The sequence below is a fragment of the Canis lupus genome, chromosome 21 (assembly GCF_011100685.1).
Source record: "Canis lupus familiaris isolate Mischka breed German Shepherd chromosome 21, alternate assembly UU_Cfam_GSD_1.0, whole genome shotgun sequence".
NCBI classification, from domain to species: domain Eukaryota; kingdom Metazoa; phylum Chordata; class Mammalia; order Carnivora; family Canidae; genus Canis; species Canis lupus.
The window spans coordinates 25040559-25060582 of NC_049242.1; the positions used below are offsets into that span (position 1 = coordinate 25040559).

Consider the following 20024-nt stretch of genomic DNA (forward strand, 5'->3'; position numbering starts at 1 on the left):
CAAATCTCTCTCTTTCTCTGTTTTTTTTTTTTTTTCTTTCTTTTTTTTTAAATTATTTGTGCTTCCTTTTATGTAAAGTGCCTGTTTGTGCCTCTTCTATTGCATTATCATACTTTTTGTACTTAATGATAATTCTGCCCTAATTTTTCCATGCTCGATACCGTTGGTGGCTTAGGGAGGCGGCTGGTTAGTATTATTGCTGTTTTGTAGGTAAGGAAGCAGAGGCTTAGAGAAGTAAACAGTCTTGTTCAAAGTCATGGAGTCAGTAACAGCCCTTCTGCACTGAGCTAATTAGCTTACCTTCAGCTAAGAAGGCTCCTCTGCCCCTCAAGCTGAGGCAAAGCCCCCCTGGTCCCCAGCATCTCTCAGCCCTGACCATTACATGAGCTTATAGTCTCCCTAGTAAGGCCTTCCTTGCCCCCAGCCCTCTTTTCTTTTTAAAAGATTTATTTATTTATTTTGGAGAATAGGGGGTAGACAGAGGGTGAGGGAGAGAATCTCCAGGAGACTCCCCACTGAACATGGAGCCTGAAGCAGGACTCAATCCGATGACCCTGAGATCATGACTCTAGCTGAAACCAAGAGTCATATGCTCAGCCCCAAGAGTCTGAGGCTCAATGGACTGAGCCACCCAGGTGCCCCATCCCCTACCCCTCTTTATGTTCTTCTGAGCTCTCCTCCCCAATGGGCATGATCCAGGGTGTTTGTTTATTTCATTATTGCCATTCTCCTCCATCAGACTAGGAGCTCCCTGAGGACAGGAACCCACTTCTCAGCACAATGCCTGGCATGTAATAGGTGCTCAATTAATGTTATTTACTGGATGAACTGTTTCCTTGTCTGTACCCCTACCCTCACCGCAGATTCTTTCTGAGAATAGGGTCTGGGTCTGAGCTGCTTCTGTGTTCCCATCGCCATCTTGGAGGAGCCTAGAGGATGTGTGTTGAACAAATGAATGAGGGAGGGAGGAGAAGGCTGTATCTCTTGTTAGGACAGATCCAGTGCTCCTGGGCTTTTCCAAATTGGAAAGGTCAAACCCTGGTTCCTGACTCTCTGGCTACTCCATCTTTGGCCCTGCCCCTGTCCTCAACCTACAACAGCCAACAATCACAGGTCTCCTGTCATAGAAACACCTTCCCTGTGCCTAGCCTCCCTGGGAATGTTCTTCTCTCTTCTACCCATCACCTCCACTTCCTCCCCTCCTGCTACGCCCTCACTCACCCACCTCCACTGCCACCATCATTCAGAAACTTCCAGGCTTTGACCTTCCACCTCTCCGGCTCCTCCTCCTGCCCAGCCCCTTAATGGAGTTCCCAGGTTCTCTCCAGCCCTTCCTTCTTTCTCTCTCTGGAAACCCATCCACCCGCTCAGCCTCCAGCAAAAGCAGCATGACCACTCCCCAAGCTTTTCAACTTTTCTAAGCCTTTCCAGGTATTTCCAGCTCACACCAGGCTAGACCCTGGGCCCCACTCCAGTCCAGGACAGTGCCTGGCCTCCGCCTATGTCCATCATCTCAGGATAGTACCCAAGTAAAGGGATTCCTTTGGCTGTGGGTAACAAAGGCCTGAAAAACTAGTGGCTTAAAAAAGATAGACATTTATTTCTCTCTTGTGCAGAAGTCCAGATTTAGGTGGTCCCAGACCAGAACAGTCAGAAACCTGAGCTGCTTCTCATGGTCCAAGATGGTGCTTCAGCTGTGATGTCCCCATTGTAAGCAGTAAGAAGGATGGGGAGGCAAAGGACAGACACTACCTATCTTTTAAAGACACTCACCCCCTCCCCGTGTTAAACTGCCTTAGGGTTTGCTTATCTCCCATTGCCCAGGATTAAATTACCTGGTCATACTTAGCTGCCAGTAAGCCTGGGAAATGAAGTTTTCATCCTAGGAGACCTTGTGCCCAATTAAAAAAGAGTTGATATTGCAGTTGGCATTTAGCTCTCTCTGTCAGAACTTCCTAGGGGGTCTCCAGTTACTGGGACTGGCTGAGGCAGGTGGGCACTTGGAAGGCAAGTGAATAAAGGAAAGGGAAGAGAAGGGAGGGCAGGTGGAGGGGGATGTCTAGTATTTGTTAGAGAAAGGCTGTGTGACCTTGACATGTCAATTCCCACATCCAGGCCTCAGTTTCCCCATCTGTAATTGGGGGTGTTGTAAGGACTCAGTGAGAAATGGTGCCTAGAACCTGCAGAGCCCAGCAAATGGCCACTGCTGTCATTGTTGTGGCTCCCCAGTGCTTCCCTGGGCTGGCACCAAGCCTTTGACTCTCTAGCCCTGCCAGCTCTCCAGCCTGATCTCAGGCCACAATTCTTATCAGTCCTCCAACACCCTCCCTCGGGCTGTGCTGTTCCCTGCACCAGAACGACCTGGCCCTCTCTTCTTCCATCTGATTACATCCATCCTTCAAGCCCCAGCTGCACTGCTCCCTCCCCAAGAAGTCTTCCCCAAGCCATAGTGAATCACCTTGGAATCACACGCTACCCCCATGCCTCAGTCTATGTCCCCTCTGCACCCCAGTAAGTAGACATCCCCAGTGTGATCCCCCATCACTGAGTTCGCTCTGAGTTAAAGTGAGGAGAGTGAGGGGTGGGGACAAAAGGAGGGAAAAGGAAGGGAACATTCAGAGTCCCTCATACTGGCATGTAATAGATGATTTTTCCTCCTTATAGGAACAGATGGGGCTCATGGATTATGGCCCTTGTTCTGTAAAAAGTGTGCTTGAGGTTTTTTTTGTTTTGTTTTGTTTTGTTTTGTTTTTCTTAAAAGATCAGCTGCCTACCAGGTGAAGGAAAAGGAGAAACCCCCTGCTCAAAGCCCCTTGTTTAGAAACCTCCTAGGCCAATTGCTAAAGAGAAATGCTGGAGGAACTTGTGTGCACAAAAGGCAAGATCATTGTAATAGTAACATGCCTTGCATGCTTACTATGTTATGTTCCAGGCATTATTCTAAGTGTTTTGCACGCATTAATCCTCACAACCACTTTACAAGATAGATATCGTTACTATTACCATTTTACAGCTGGGGAAGTTAAGGTACAAAGAGGCTAAATAATGTGCCCAGAGTAACACAGCTACAAAGGGGGTAGAGCCAAGATAAACACCAAGATGACCTGACTGGAGTCTCTACCCTTTATCCTATTACGCCTCACAAAGAGAAGCTGGGAATGAAATTTACCTGTGGCCCACAGTTTTCACTCTTGGAAAAGTAACCAAAGGGTCACAGTTCTTGGCAGTCTGCTAGGACTCTGCAGGGCTCAGCAGGCACTGTGGGCAGAAACCCTCTGCCTTCTGCTCTCCTACTCCCCAGCACCTCCGGGACAGGCAACTGATGACGAGTCTGGTCTCAGACTCGGAACAAGACACAAGGTAGCTGGTATTTGTACTACTTGGCAAGGCATTGCATCCCATAGGGAATAGACGTCTTCTGACATTTCCGCACATCTTTTCACTGCGACTTAAAGAATCAAAGCTCCTTCTGTCCAAATTATCAGCCTCTTCTGGAGAACACTTTTGATGGATTCCCAAGATGGGTTGGGTCTGGTTTTCCCACTTCCTCAGCCAGCTGTAAGCATGCCTCCAACATGACTATGGAGTTTAACTCCAGCAGAGTCTGTCTCTCAATGGCTTCATGGCCCAATAGCCTGGGGGATTAGAGAGAGCTAAAAGAAAAATACTAAGTTATGCAGTCCTTGCCCTTCCTGCTCTGTCCCTCTGCCCTGCCCTCTCTCCCCTCTACCTTCTAGGTCGGTTCCCATACAGGGTCAGCGTGGTAAGAGGGGAGGGAACGAGGACCAGAGAAGAAGTGAGGGGGAATGGGGTGGGGTGGGGTGATAGAGATATGAAGGAAAGGAGCCAAGAGGACAAGGAGCTGTATGGGTGGGGCTGGAAGGAGGGGTGGGCGGGAAGAGCAGATAGAGAGGCCTTGTGTAGTAGAATCTCCTTCGTTGCCTCCTCAGAGATCTTCAGTGAAGATGTCTTTCCAGAGCTTTTGAAGGCTCAGCTCTGTGTTTGCCTCCATGAGATGGCCTCCAGCAGCTTCTAGGCACCTACGGGCCAGAATGATGGAGCTGAGAGGGCAGGAGCAGAACCCATGAAACAGTCTGTCTTGAGACTGATTGGCAGGCTCCCGGCCACAGAACCTCTGCACCTCCATGTTGCAGCCTTCTGGTGGCCCTAAGTCTCTTCAAGCTTTTGACTTCTTCTAGTATGAAGCAGTGTTGAAGGGCTATTTCCCCTCACTTGGGGGGCCTAGTGGAGGGTCCTCAGGCACCCAGGATACCCTGAGGCTGAAAGAGGCATATTTGAAGAGGTGGGTGGAGGAGAAGTGGGATCTGGAGCTCTTACTGGCATTTAGTGCTCTAGTTATCCCCCCCACTCCCCCACCCCCACCCCACTCCTGGCTTAATTGAAACTCACTATTGATTTATAGCCAGATTCAGTACATCTCTACCTCTGGGTTTTGTATACATACAGGGCTTTCCACCAGGAGCAGCCTTCCCTCTGCCTTTTTTTTTTTTTAATTTTTTTATTATTTATTTATGATAGTTACACAGAGAGAGAGAGAGAGGGGCAGAGACATAGGCAGAGGGAGAAGCAGGCTCCATGTACCGGGAGCCCGACGTGGGATTCGATCCCGGGTCTCTAGGATTGCGCCCTGGGCCAAAGGCAGGCGCCAAACCGCTATGCCACCCAGGGATCCCCCTCTGCCTTTTGGATTCCTTCCCAGCTCAACCTCCACTTCTTTGAAGAAGCTCTTCCTAATTCCTCCCTCTGCTGGGCCCCCACAGCCTGGAGCATCTGGACCACTCTTGCCACTGTCTAGAGGAAGGTGGCCATGGGACAGCTCTTGTTTTCTCAATTTTCACACATAGGAGGTCATATTGCCTGCCCCTCACTCCAGCTCTCTCTACTCATCTGCCTCAGGGCAGAGTCTTGCATATAGCTGGCCTAGGCTGTAGGAACATGCTCCCCAATGCTACTTGCTGACCATCCACTCAGCCTTCAATATCTGGTTCAGATGCCCCCATCCCTACCCCAAGAGGTCGTTCCTGACTCCTTGGACTGCATCATGGGCATTCTCCATCCTCTGTTTACCCTGTCCCTCAGCCATACTTCCCTCTGTCACAGCCTTGGCATCACTGTGTCAAGGGTCTGTATGTCTAGTAGTTGGGAACCTATATGGGACAGGGCTGGGATTAGTTCTCCTGGGACCACAAAATCAACCCAGACCCAAGGACAAGGTATAGGTAAAGGTTTGCTGAATGAATGGAACATCACACACTTCCAGGGAATTCAATATTCATCCCCTCAAAATCCAGCTCAAATGCTCCTTCCCAGAAACTTCACTTCCCCTTCCCATCTTCCCTCACTCCCTGTATTGGTGACTCCAAAGCATACAGCATACTCCTCAATTATAGTACACGCCACACTATATTTTTGTGAGCAGCTTAACATGGCTTTCCTGATTCTCAGGGCCTTGCTGGGACATTCTGGAGAGCTTGTCTCTATGTCCACAGGGCCTGGCCCAGAGCAAGGGCTCAATAAATAGTCATTGGTGAGATTTTGGAGTCTGTGGGGGACCGCATTCTATGCCCAGCTGAGTTAAGCTTTAATTCTGTGCACGGTTTGGGGTTGGTAGGGCTTTCAGTGCCCCGACCCCAGGTGTCCTGCCCCAGTGGATTCAGTGACCCTATCGCTGCCACTTGGCTGTGAGTTTCTGGAGCAGCTCATGCGGCCGCCGGCGGAACTTCTTCTGAGTGAAGTAGAAGAGAATGGGATCCAGCACACTGTTGGCACTGGCAAAGGGCCGCGTGCCTTTGTAGGCAGCTGCAAAGGCCTCCAGCACGGGGCAGGGGACACCGGGTGTAGAGCGCACTGCCAGGTAGGCTGTCTTGGTAACATGGAAGGGCAGGAAGCTGATGGCAAAGGCGGCTGCCACCACCATAGCCATGCGGGCTGCCTTGCCACGTCGTTCCTGGGCCACAGGCCCTGCTGGGCCGTCCTGGCGGCACAGACGATGGGCCAGGCGGCAGTAGCAGGCCAGTAGGGCGATAAAGGGCAGCAGAAAGCCGATGACGGTGAGGGCCATGCCATAGGGCATATAGCGAGTGGCCAGGGCAGGTGCGCTCAGGTCGTAGCAGACGGTGCGATTACGCTGGATGCCTGTGGAGGCAAAGAGCGCTGTGGGCAGGCACTGGGTCGTCACAGCCAGCCACACGGCCCCACATACTAGCCAGGCAGCGCGGCGGCCCCCACGCTTGTGCCAGGGGGCCAATGGGTAGCAGATGCCCAGGTAACGCTGGAAACTGATGCAGGTGAGGAAGAGAATGCTGCCATGTAGGTTGGCGTAAAAGAGGAAGCGGACCAGGCGGCAGGCGAGGTCGCCAAAGGGCCAGTGGTCACCTTGGGCATAGTTGTAGATGAGCAGGGGCAGGGAGCAGGCATAGAGCAGGTCAGCCAGGGCCAGGTTCAGGGTGTACACGGCTGTGCGGGTCAGGGCCCGGCGGGATGTGCAAATCTGGGCAATGACGCAGGCATTCAGTGGCAGGCCAGCCGCCAGCACCACTGAGTACACAGGTGGCAGTAGTAGTCTCTTGAAGTTCTCTCGGTAGACGCAGGTAGTGGGCGGGGAGCCCAAGGCCTGGCCTGTACCATTGTCCCACTCCATGGGTGCCCGATTATGCTTCCTACATCCAGAGAGGCTGGGGAAGCAACACACAGCTTGTCAGTAACCACACCCACTATCATCCAGTAGGCCCCTGTCCCTCTCTGGGCCTTCATCTCCACCTGAACCATCTCTGATACCACCCCATGGAGGCCCCACACAGCCCTCACTTTAAGGAAACCTGGGATACAATAAAGCTCAAGCTTGGGAAAAATCCAATTCACTTTCTATAATATTCATTTCCCACCAACCTTCCTGGTAAACTTCTGTTATCCTTCAAAACCCTAGTCAAATGTCTACTCTTAAGTGGAGATTGACAGACTTTAGATTTTTTGTTTTGTTTTAAATATATATATATTTAAGATTTTATTTATTTTTTCATGAGGGACAGAGAGAGAGAGAGAGAGGCAGAGACACAGGCAGAGGGAGAAGCTGCATGCAGGGAGCCTGACGAGGGACTCGATCCCGGGTCTCCGGGATCCCACCCTGGGATAAAGGTGGCGCTAAACCGCTGAGCCACCTGGGCTGCCCTTAAATCTTTTTTTTTTAAGAAGTTTTATATTTCATGTAATCTTCATACCCAGCATGGGTGTAGATACACTTGACTCGAAGATCAAGAGTCACACACTCTTCTGACTAAGCCAGCCAGGTATCTAGACAGACTTTAGTTTGAGTCCCACCTATGCTACTTACGAGCTATGTGACCTTGGGCTAGTGATATACCTTGTCTGAGTCTCAGTTTTCCTATCTAAAAAATGGGGGAATGATACACCCATCTCTTAGGATGATATGAGATTAGAGGTACTAAATCAAGCTATGCAGGGCTTCCCCCTGAACTTTTTAGGGTTTGGAGATTATGGTCATGATGAGCCTGCCTGTCTGTCTCTCCTACACTGACAGGGAACCTCCTGAAAGGAAGTGCCAGGTCTGATGCCCCTCTGTGTCTAAGAGCCCAAGCTGGGGCCTAGGGAAGAAAAGGCCCTGGTAATTCTGAATTAAGCAACATGAGCAGAATGTCCACACACTGTGAACTGACAAAAGACAGCGCCCACCTCCTCAGCCCGAACTCCACCTTCCAAAGCCATGGTCCTTCTTTTGGCTGCAATCTTCTTATCTGTAAAATGGGGTAAGAAAGTGATTCAGGAGTTTCCTAAGCCTTCCACTTGACTTGAGGCTACAAATGCCTGTCTGGTGGAGCCAATGGGCCACAGCACCCCCTGGTGGCGAGAGTGGAAACCGCTTCCCTGAAGGCAAATGGCTGAGGACTAGCCAAATCTACTGTTTTGTTTTTGTTTTTGTTTTTTTTAAGATTTTCTTTTTAAATAATCTCTACACCCAACCTAAGGCTCAAACTCACAACCTTGAGACCAAGAGTCCTGCGCTCCACCGACTCAGCTGGGAAGGCACCCCAACTGCTTGCTTTTTATAGAGAGGAAAATACACCACAGTGAGAGGCAGTGATGGTTCAATCTTACTGAGTTAGAAGCAGAACCAGGACCAGAACCCAGCCATCTGACTGTGTGGGTGCAACTTAGTGTACCTCATGGACATGGAATGTAGAGGTTATAAACCCAACTTCAGAGCTAGGCAAGCCTCATTCAAATCCTGGATCCCCTACTTCTATGCTGTTCAATCCAAGGGCTGTCACTTGCCTTTTCTGGGTCTGTGTTTTTATCAGTAAAACATGTGATAGGCCTGATATACAATAGGTGCTTAATAAATGCCATGCTATGCTGTTGTATTCAATGCCTCATCCTGCCACTCATCCCTCAGGCTAGGTTTTGAGGGAGTCATTAGCACAAGTGCCTTAAGGGGTTCCCTGGTGAGGTAAGTCTGACCTCTTGATACTTACCTCCCAACTGGCATGTCCATATTTACTGGTGTCCAAAAAGAATTCACAACTTAAATCCAGTGGACCTGTAAGACAAAGCCTTTGAAATAGTTGGATCATCCCCCTCCGTATTTTTTTTTTAGAAGATTTTATTTATTTATTCATTAGAGACACAGAGAGAGAGAGGCAGAGACACAGGCAGAGGGAGAAGCAGGCTCCCTGCGGGACTCAATCCCAGGGCCTCCGGATCACACCCTGAGCTGAAGGCAAGTGCCCAACTGAGCCACCCAGGCATCTCCCTCCCCCCCGCCTATTTTTAGATGGGAAAAACTGAAGCTAAGGAAAAAATATGAAGTCCTGCAAATGCACACAGAGGGTGATAGAGGGTTGAGGCCAAGACATGGGCTCTGGTCCAGATGCCCAGGTTCAAATCCCAGCTCCGTTACATGTAAACTGGGGGCCTTATGCTCATTACTGAACGACCGTGCTTTGGTTTCCCCATCTATAAAATGGGATCATATAACACCTGCTTCATAGGGTTGTTTTGAAGATCAGTGCCTGGCACAGGGTAAGTGTTAGCAAGAGGGTCACATTCTTAATGTGAATACACCCTGCTAAGTCAAGTTATGAGAGTTTTAAAAGTTATGTTAGAACAAAACATAACTATTCAAACCAATTTCTTCCAACTTAAAATTTGATTTTGATATATTTTTCCCAGATTCGGGGCAACTGCAAAATGAGGTTTGGATTCTCTAGTCTGTATCCCACATGGCATATTATCTTTAATTATGAAAAATCCTCTGTGGGGCTTCAGCCCATGTGCTAGGAGTGCTGGGTGCCCAGCTAGTCAGTTAGGCCTGGGGAGAAGCCAGAGGCAGAAGCATTGCAGGCCCCCCCTCCCCATTGTAGCCAAGAAGTTAAGATTACCACAGGCAGAGAAAGTTCATTTACTCATCTCCTCATTGGATTCAGTCTCCTGTTTTCACCTGGTAGGCTTTTATTCATTTATTTTGATTTTATTTATTTATTTGACAGAGACAGAGAGCACAAGCAGGGGGAACAGGAGAGGGAAAGAGAGAAGCAGAATCCCCACCAAGCAGGGAGCCCAGTGTAGGATTCGATCCCAGGACCCAGGGATCATGATCTGAGCTGAAGGCAGAGGCCCAACCAACTGAGCCACCCAGGCGCCCCTACCTGCCAGGCATTTATTTTTTTATTTTTATTTTTTAAAAGATTTTATTTTTTTATTTATAAGAGACAGAGAGAGAGAGAGGCCGAGACACAGGCAGAGGGAGAAGCAGGCTCCATGCAGGGAGCCTAACGTGGGACTTGATCCCGGGACTCCAGAATCATGCCCTGGGCCGAAGGCAGGTGCTAAACCGCTGAGCCACCCAGGGATCCCCTTGCCAGGCATTTAAATGCATACTTACTGCCTGCTGGACACGTGAAGGCACAGTATACAAACACAGATGTAGGTATATAGATGGAAATATAGAAATTATACATATACATATGCTAATCTGAATAGAGCAGTGTGAACCACAGGATAGAAGAGATTTTCAGAGGAGGATGAAGGATGGAGCATGACCCAATTGGTTGAGGAGGAAATCCCTGGGTGGAGAGGGGTGTTCTCAGGTGGAGAGGAAGGTAGAACAAATAGGCAGGGCTTGAGAGGAGAGCAGCCTGCTAGGGCAGAGGGTCATGGTGAGGAGGAAGAAGCAGGTAGAAGGAGCAGTGCTGTGCCTCTGAACTCTCTCTTGGGAGGCCTGCTGTCCACACATACCACCCCAGGAGAGAGCCCTCTGCCTCAGGTGATTGGTGGCTCCAGATACTTTTTGGTCTCTACTCCCTCATAAGACTAGTCCACTTGGAAGGAAACAGAGGCTGCATGAGGAGAAAAGGAGGCCCGGCTGTCATCCTGGCTCCCTCCTACATTCTTGCTTTCTGAGGACCTAGGAGAGGCAGAGGCCAGTCCTGAGGGAGGGTTCCTTTGGTCCCTGCCTCTCAGCAGCAGCTGGGTCCTCTAGTTTCTCTAGCTGTCACTCATTTTTGGGCCTTGAGCCCTGGGCTTTGGCCACTCTATGGTGGGGGGCTTTCTAGCAAGTGGCACTAACCATCCTTCCCTGCATCCCTCTGCCATCTTTAAAAAATTAGTTAATTTGACAGTGAGCGAGAACGTGAGCACAAGCAGGGGGAAGGGCAGAGGGACAGGGAGAAGCAGGCTCCCCACTGAGCAAGGAGCAATGCAGGGCTCAATTCCAGGACCCCGAGATCATGACCCAAGTCTAAGGCAGACGCCTAACCAACTGAGCCATCCAGGCACCCCTCTTTTCCCTTTGAAGAAAAATTAAAACTCCTACATTCCAGCTCCCTGCCAAGCCCCCCAGCCTCATCCAAAGCACCCCTGTTGTGCCCCTCTGCCCCTTCCTATCCTGCCACACTGTTCCTGAGACACCGGCACTGCCACACAATCATTCAAAGCCAGAGATCTAGACTTCCTCTCCAGCCTCCCCATCTTTGCTGTTCCCTCCACACAAAGCACCATTCACCCCATGTCTTTTTTGTCAAGACACTAAGTGGCCATTCAGCTCCAGATCCAATCTTGCTTCTTCCTTTCTGGTCCTCCAGCTGGGTGGAGTCCCTTCTTCTGCCTCCCTTCCCCCAACCCTGTGGACCTCTTTTAGGTCAGCGCTGGGCCCAGCTTGCCTGCCCAAAGTCACAGTTCCTTGTGTCTAGCCCCTATGCCCACCTTGTGCTGGCCCATGGCATCAAGATGCACCAACATTCACAAGCAGCCTCCTGTCCCCGAAGAACTTTGGTGGCCTCAAATGCGTTGGCCCAAGAGGAGGCCCGACGTGAGGCTCTCCACTCTCCTGACCTCAGCTCAAGCTGCAACACCTCTTATGGGGCGGGTGGCTTCCTCTGTTTCCTGGCAGAGCTGTCTCTGACTGAAATAGCCCCTGCGGGGGCCACCCCCTCCCTGCCACCCCCAACACCAAGGCCTGGCGGAAACTAGGAGCAAGAAGGCGGAGAAAAGGTCTCCTTCCTGGAATCCTCCCCATCCCAGCAGAGGAAAGAGGGTGGTGAGGGGGTAGAAAGAGAGGTGAGGGAGAACCAGAGGCTGCTGCTCAAAGGCCACCCCCAGGGACCCAGCAGCTTCCTCGCTCCTCAGCCATCCTCTTCCCATCTACCAAATGGGCACATTGGTGATTAAAGAGCTTTGTGCTCCGCCTTTAGCTGTAACACCCAGAGCCACCTTCCAGTCACTCACTCCCCCATCCATACCTCCTTTCTCTATTCATTCAATAGTTTATTCACTGACATGTTCATCCCTCCACCTGGCAATGCACTTACACACTCATTTATTTGGTCACCTTCTCTGTCTCTCCTTCCCTTTCTTCCTTTTCTCCAAAACCAATTATTGAACACCTATTGTATGCCCTCAGATCCTCCCACATACCTTCATTTAGCACTCACTGTCTCCTTCCACCTGGCAGGTCCAGAGCCACTGGGAGTGATTGTGAGGATAGAGGTGATGCCTCTGAAAACTCACCTGAGTGACATTCTCCCTGCTGGTGCCAAATTCTCTTCCAACCCCTCCTCACTCCCAAACCAAGACTTACACCTGTTAGGATCGCCAGAGAAAGTGAGGTGGCTTCTCCTTGTCCCAGAGAGGCCAGCTCCAGTAGAGAGGCAGTAATGGGGGGAAGGGGTGACCCGGAGGAGGTAGGCTTCGATTGGGAGCAGCTAAGGTAACTGAGGGAGGGAGAACTGGCTCGAGCTGGGAAAGAACACTGCCCTGGGCATGTGAGGCCCAGGTTCTGGTTCTTCCTTGCCTCTGCTCACTGTGTGGCCCCTACTCACAAGCCCCTTTTCCTTTCTGAGCCTGCTCAGTAGAACGTGGTCATACTGGCCACCAGCTTGTGAGGACAAATGGCCAGAGTGAGGAAGGACCCTTTGTACCCTGGAAGGTGTGAGCACTGACCTCCCACCCAAACCCATTTTACAGGCGAGGGGAGTGGCAAACTGAGTTGGAGCCAAAAGTCTGTGTCAGACTGAGAAAATTCAGGTTTGAACCGCTGGTAAACACAGGGTCAGCGGTGCAAGGATTGAGCACCGACTGCTTATTCAGGTCTGTGCTAGGGGGTTGCTCGTGCCAGTTGCAGAGGGGGACCTTCTGATCTGATTTTAGTGGTGCTGGAGCCCAGGAGGGCAAAGCGACCTGGCCTTCAACCCAGCAGCCAGTCTTTTGCCAAGTTCCTAGGACAACCCCCAGTGGTCACTCCTATCCCGGTGTCTGTCCCAAGCATGGGAGCAGCCCTGAGGGCTTCCTGGGGGTGTCAGTCTCAGGGCAGGGCTGAAGTCTGAGTTCCTGCTATCTGGATGGGGCCCAGATGGGAGAGCTCAGATCTTGGGGGTTTTGGGGACACCTAGGAAGGAATGACCTGGAGTGGCTTCTGGAGAAGGCACGTCTGTTGCTGGGCCTTAAAGGGCCAGGGGGACTTGGACATATCAAGAGTGAAGGGCGTGTCCGTGTCCTAGGCAAGAAGCACACCGCCCGGGTATGAGCCGACCCCATGTGAGAGAGGAAGAACAGTGCAGCATGGGATGCATCTTGTGAAGAGGGGCCCAGGTAGAGGCTCGAGGGTGCTGGCTCACTTAAAATTTCCAACATAGGGACACCTGGGTGGCTCAGTGGTTGAGCATCTATCTTTGGCTCAGGTCCTGATCCTGGGGTCCTGGGATCAAGTCCCCCACTGGGCTCCCCACGGGGAGCCTGATTCTCCCTCTGCCTATGTCTTGGTCCCTCTTTCTGTGTCTCTCATGAATAAATAATTAAAATCTTATTTTTTTTTTTTTTTTAAAAAAAGGCCTCCAACACAAAGCCCAAATACCCCTGCCCTGCCCCCAAGCCTGTCAGGGCTCCTAAGTCCAGCTTCAGACCTTCCCCACCAGCCTTTCCAGCCCCCAGGCCTACATGTGTGCTGTTCCCTCTGCCTGGGATGCTTTCTTCCCACTTTCTCCAGATAATCCCTACTTATCCTTCCTGTAGTTCTCACATCTCATTCTCAAGTGAGAGTGAGTAGTCGTACCTGCCATCTTGGCTGCTGTAAGATATAAATGAAACTGTGCAGGTGACGTGTCCCGGCACACAGTACAGACTCAATACACTCTTGTTAATTGAATGAATCCATTCCAGACCCAGACTAAATGCCCCTACTTTGGACCCCTCAGCCCATAGCAGTCCACACTAATTTCTGGGTCCTCTGCAACCCAGTGTCATTTCTTAACAGCCCAGTCCCTGCCAGATAATATTTCATCTGCAGTTCCAGGCTGGTGGTGAGGGAGAGTGTTTTCTCCATTCTACAGATGAAGGAAGTAAGACTCAGGAAGGGTCGGTGAGTTTCCCAAGGTGTCCCAGCCAGGTGACATTTCACTATTGTCTTTCTGGCTTTACAAGCCCCTTATCCATGGTTCCCCTGAAATCCAGGCTTAGATGTTGGAGCTGGGAAATTCCCAGAGGATTGTCTTCCCTGCACTGAGGGCCTCTGGCCATGAGATGGTGCCAGCAGACTGCCTGGGATGGCCAGTCTCAAGCCTTTTGACTGCCGCCCTGGGGTGGGGGCAGTTCTGCACACAGCCAGGGCCTCCCCTTTGGGGCTGGCACCGAACAACCTCAGGACTGGGCTACCAGCTTCAGTTCCTCTTAATCCATTCCCCAGCCTTTCTGCTATTTATTATTCCCAAATCAGCTCAAGCCCTGTTCTCAGAGCCTCCCCTGGTCAGTGGGGCTCACAGGAGCCACTGGCAGGGGGACAGGGCCAGTGTTGAGCACCATTCATCTGAGGCAGAGTCCCTGGGAGTGTTGCTCGAACACCAGGCATCCACTACCCATCTCTGTTCTACCCTTGGCAGAAACATTGAAGGCCCTCACTCCATAGAAGGGCCAGTTCGCTTTTTTCAATTCAGGCAACACATGGGATTGGTTTGTGCCTGTAGCAGAAGCAATTCAGAATAGATGCAAAGAAGAGCTGGCAAGGGTTGAAGCTCCTTGGGCTGCTTGGATCCCCTTTAGATGACTCTGCAGCTCCCTCCCCATGCCTGCTCCTATCTGGAAGGGATGAGGAGGCCAGAGGCAGGAGCTGGAAGCCTGAGTCACTGTCTGCCAGCCAGCCAGGAACCAGCTCAGACCAGGCTGGATATGGGAAGAGGCCTCCCTAACCTTGGCCTGCCTGCCTGCTGGGAAACAAGGCCTGGAAACCCCCTTGCTTGGCCTCTGGCTTGTGAGCTTAGCAGCAAGGGCACAGGATGACAGGGGTCAAGACCCAGCTTCCTTCCCCTGAGGAGTCAGCCAGGCTGGGATCCATCACCAACCTACTGAGCGACCCAGGGCGAGCCACCTACTCCTCTGAGCCTAAGTATCCACATGATAAACAGGGCTAATGTATGCCTTACAGGGTCACTATGCCCTTGGCTACAGTCACCAACCCAACCCTGACCCAGCAGCAGGCAGCCTGGGGCAGGAGTGTCCATGGAGCCCACCTCAAGCCCCAGGCCAGGTCCCTGATGTCAGTGCCTAGAGGGCAGTGGGCAGGGGGCAGTGCCCACCACTCGTGGAGGAGTTCTGATCCCACCCGTGGTATGAGGCTGGCGACAAAAGCAGGCAAATCTGGCAGGAGAAGGGCACAGAGAAGACTGAAAACTTTGATTTCTCTTCTCTTTTTCTACTTCCCCTTTTTACCTCCTACTCAACAGGAATTCAAGCTGGAACTGAAACAGCCATTTTGAGTGCAAGGAAGGGGAAGCTGTAGCTCTGGGGAATTTGGGAGTCAAGGCTGCTTCCTTTCTCTCTGGTCCCTACAGGCTGAGCACAGAGGGAACTTGCATCCCCTGCACCACAGCTGTGCGCCAGGCGCATCGGCGAGCTCGTGTAAGCCCCACCACAACCTGGACAGATGTTTTTATTGGGCGCCGACTCTACATCACCACTGTGCAAATTGCCGCATCTCATTTACTCTTCACAATTTCCACCTCTGCTTTACAGACGAGGAAGCTGAGGCTTGGCAAAGTTAGCAAGAGGTTCTTTCTTGAATGAAAAAGTCAGTGACCACGGTGGCCCAGGTGGGCACAAGGCTGACAGGGCCTGGGGCAGCCTCGGGGCTGGGGAACCATGGGAGAGAGAGAACAGGGGCCCAGAGTGTCCCAGGGAGGGGGCAGCCCCTGACGTAGAAGGAGAGGCCATGGTGCCAGCTCTCCAAGTCTATGACCATGGGCCACAGCACCTGCCACCCAGGGACCTGGAGGATCCAAGCCCCTTCCAATACCCCCTCTTCACTGGAGCTAGTGTGAGAGGGTCTCTGTTCCTTGCCTGGACCCCTCATTTTCGTCTTTTTTTGCTTTGTTTTGTTTTGAATCTCTTTTCAATCTCTTTGAAGCTCTCTGTAGAGCTAAGCCTGTTTGATTCCCCTTCAAGCAAGAACCTGCTGTTTACCTGAAAGGAGTGCAATTGGCTGACAGCCTCTATTGGTGACCTCAGGACCCACCCATCCTCACAGAGAACCAGGCTCCAGTCCTCTGGGGGAAGAGGTGGCCCAGGTCCAGCTATCCAGCCTGTCCTGCAAGCAGTCATTGTTCTCCTCCACAGTTCCTCTCACCCAATTCCCAGACCCTCTCTCATGATGATGGGCTGCCTCCTGTTCTTCCATTGGGAGATCCCCTCCTTCCCCTCCTCAAGTCTTGACAATCTGGGAGTGATGGACCTGTGACCTAGGCCGGCCAGTGAGAGAAGAGTGGGCTCAGGCCCTGCAACTGGCTCAGGGTTGGATAGGTGACCTTCGCCAGGTGCCTCAATTTTGGAGATTTTGCTGGAATACTGGGAAGGAGGCAGGTTTTCCATTGGGTTTGCAAAGCTGGTAGGAAGTGAGCCTGGAGCTTCTAGAGCCAGGTGAACTCTATGCCAGAAACTGTCCTATTCACTGATGATACTGTCACCAAGAAGGAAACTGGGCAAAATAAAGCCAAGGGAAGGGACACCTGGGTGGCTCAGCAGTTGAGCATCAGCCTTTGGCTCAGGGCGTGATCCGGTTGTCCTGGGATCGAGTCCCATATCGGGCTCTTTGCGTGGAGCCTGCTTCTCTCTCTGCCTTTCTCTGTCTGTCATAAATAAATAAATAAAATATTTAAAAAAATAAAGCCAAGGGATGGCCGAGTTGAGAAATGAGAATATACGGGTCCCCAAGAACGCCACTGAGTACCTGGTTCCACTTATGCTTTAAGCTTTATCTGCCACTGGACGTTTTGATGGCATGAGCTAATAAATTCCCTTTTTGCCACAGTCCATTTGACCTAGGATTCTGTCAAAGTCAAGAGTTCTGCCTATAGACTTACACGCATCCCCCCCCCCCCGCCACATATCATGTGCCTCCTCTCCCCTTTCCATATCACATGTTCACAGGGTCAGCCCTGGAACCCTAACATCTCAGAGGAGGCTGGAACTGTCCATGTACCTGACAGACACCATCAGAGTGGCAGGTGGGGACCGAGGGATGTTCAGGTCAAGTCTGATCCCCACAGGGGCTGCTAGGGATGCCCCCCAATTCCTTTCCCATAAGGGGAGCCCCTCCTCCAGCAGCTCCCAGAGTAACCACTGTATCATCTCCATAGCTCCTGGGCAGGAGCCTGGAATGCTGGAAATCCAGCTTGCGGTCTTGGATCCATCACCCACCTGCTGTGTGACCCTGAGAAGGTCCCTGCACCTCCCCAAGCCTCACTTTCTGAGCTCCTTAACTATAGCCATATAGTTTCTTGGCCACCAAGCTAAGTGCTTTTGCTGCAAAATCTCATTTGCTTTTACAACGGCCCTGCATGGTGGAGTGTGTACCCCCATTTGCAGATGAAGAAACAGGCTTAAAGAAGGCTGGCGGCCTGCCTGAGGTGACACAGTGAGTCGTGGCAAGCCAGGACTAGGGCATAGATCTGAATGTTGATAAACATCTGTGCTCAGGAAGAGAAGCAATATTCCCCTGTGTGAACACTGAGACCAGAGAGATTAAGAACTTGCCCAAGGTGCACAGTAAATCTACCGTGTCAGGAACACAGTGGCCTGAGATAGGACACAGAGACAGGGGCCAAGGGTCAGGACAGAAAAGACCAGGCTGAAAGTCAAAGTCAGCCAGACTCTCTTCCTTCTCTAACTTTGTTAGGAATTGGGGAAAACGCCTGCTTTGCCTCTGGGGTCCCAAAGACCAACACAGGCTCCAGCTCCCGAGAGGCACGGGAAATGTTGAATGAGTGAGCCTAGTCTGTGAAGAGGAGCCACAGGGCTCTGTCCTTGGTGCTGCCTGGCTCAATTAAAAAAAAAAATCTTTGTCTTGGTTGATGACAGGGAAGGCTTGTCATAGGGAATGAAGGTAATAGCTGCAGGAGTAGCACCCCTGCACCCACGTGGGTCCCCCAGCCTCCAACTCTCAGGAAGGACAGACCACCACCACTTCCTGAGTGTTTATTGTGGGTTATGATCCTGCCCATTTCAGACACAGACACTGAAGTCCCAAAGGCAGATAGCTTTGTCCACAGCTCTCACAGGTAAGGTCTGGGTGTAGAGGAAGTCTCAGAGAACCTCTCACTTGCCGTGAAAGGCAGCTCCCTTGCCTTGGTCCTGCTCTGACCATCTCCAGCACCTAAGCGCACCTGGCGGAGAGACACAACTGGGTCCCAGAGCCTAGGGGTCAATGACAGGGCTCTGAGTTCTGGACTCCCCGGGCCAGAGGGGCCTTAAGAGAATCTGATTCATCACTCTCCCCAGACCCTCAGATAAGGAGGCTCCCTGAGGCCTCTTTGATGGACTTGTCTGGCCTCTATTTGTATGTTTTCTATGACAGCGAACTCACCACCCCATCTCTACCAGGCTGCTACATTCCACCATGAGAAAGCTCTCTGGGATATGTGCTTCATCACACAAAGCCCTGAGGTCTGCCCCTACTCATGGCTTCTCTTCCCCAGTCTGGCCTGCTTCTGGGGTTACAGAGCTCGGCTGCCTCCAAGTCCAAGGATACCCTGCAGAGATTGTCCCATAACTATTCATCAGCTGGTCTTCATTCCAAATTCCAAATTCAGTGCTCTTGTCCAGGCCCAGGAACCTTCATGGTGGAGCTCATAAGCCAGACAGGAAGCCAGGGAGCCATGACCATTTCCAAATCTGTAGATAAAACCCTTTGCTTGGTACTTGTAAGGGGGGCATGGTCTCTTCTTACCATTTTGGGAGAACAAAACTGAACAACCCCCTGCCAGAGCTTAGTGTCTTGCCAAGGCCACCGGTCAGTGGTGGTCTTCCAATCAGCTGGAGTATCTTCCACCAAATCCCAAATCGTCACCCTCAAACGTCAAGCATGTAGGACAGGGGTCCCATTTGTGGCCAACCCAGTGTGGGAGGAGCCATGCTTTGTAGGCATCTGAGGAGTGACCTGGGAGGAGGAAAGAAGGGCAACCACCTGGCTCAGAACGTAATGTGGGAGGTCAGCAATGACACAGGCAGTTCCTGCCACAGAGCGCACTGTTGCACGTGGTGTGTGTGTGAGGAACACTGGACAGACATCACCCCCTTCAGGTGGCCACTCAAACAATATGTTCTCCCCGAGTTCTTCCCCTACCACACTAGCTAAAATTGCAACTTCCCACCTTAAATGTGCACACTTCCTACCCCCTTCTCTACTGTATTTTTTTCCATAGCATTTATCATTTTTTAACATATGATTTTGTTTGTTTGCTTATTGTCTGTCTCCTCCCACCAGAACATAAACTCCACCAGGGCAGGGGGTGTTTATGTTTTGTTTATGTTTTATTCACTACTGCATCTCCAGTGCTTAGGATGGTACCTGACACATAGAAGGTACTCAATAAATACTTTTTGGAAGGATGGATGGATGGGTAGATGGGTGGATGATTTTCTAGGGTTGACTCAAGAATGTCTCCGCAGGGGATCCCTGGGTGGCTCAGTGGTTTAGCGCCTGCCTTTGGCCCAGGGCGTGATACTGGAGTCCCGGGATCGAGTCTCACATCAGCTCCCTCTGTGGAGCCTGCTTCTCCCTCTGCCTGTGTCTCTGCCTCTCTCTCTCTCTCTCTCTCTCTCTCTCTCTGTGTGTCTCATGAATAAATAAATAAAATCTTTAAAAAAAAAAAAGTGTCTCCGCAGAGAAGACTTAGGGGCAGAAATCTGACTGGGGCCATAGAGGACTAAGCTTGATGTTATGCTTGTATCACAAACTATAGTTTATACTTACAGTATGTTTAGTGGAGATAAGGGGCTGATAGAGACTTCAAAGCCATCTGTGGGGCTGCCTCTATTTGGCTGTGTATGTGAGATTCTGGCTGTGAATGGTCCCAGCTGAGGAGGGTGAGCAGGACATGGCCTGGTGGCTCTGAGCTGCCTGCTTCTCCCTCCTGCCCTGCCAGAGGTCTTCCTGGCACTTTCACCCCTCCCCCCACACTGGCTCTGTTCCATCCTGCTGTCCTCCTGGAGCCTCCCAGCCTCGTCAC

The 20024-nt window shown here is 51.3% G+C and overlaps 1 protein-coding gene across 11 annotated transcripts in view; it reads right to left on the bottom strand.

The window, feature by feature from the left end:
• Positions 1 to 5405: 5405 nt before the first annotated feature.
• P2RY6 (pyrimidinergic receptor P2Y6) overlaps positions 5406 to 20024 on the bottom strand; it is a 37378-nt gene continuing 22759 nt past the window's right edge. For 8 of the 11 annotated variants that reach the window (XM_038568724.1, XM_038568722.1, XM_038568729.1 and 5 more), the window contains 3 exons: positions 8511 to 8575; positions 7711 to 7772; positions 5406 to 6695 (listed from right to left, as the gene is read on the bottom strand). In XM_038568724.1, coding sequence (XP_038424652.1) covers positions 5684 to 6661 — 978 coding nt within the window. In that variant the 5' untranslated portion in view covers positions 6662 to 6695; positions 7711 to 7772; positions 8511 to 8575 and the 3' untranslated portion in view covers positions 5406 to 5683. Of the gene's footprint in view, positions 6696 to 7710; positions 7773 to 8510; positions 8590 to 11238; positions 11433 to 20024 lie in introns of those variants that run through there. The other 3 variants (XM_038568719.1, XM_038568720.1, XM_038568725.1) reach the window with 2 other exon arrangements.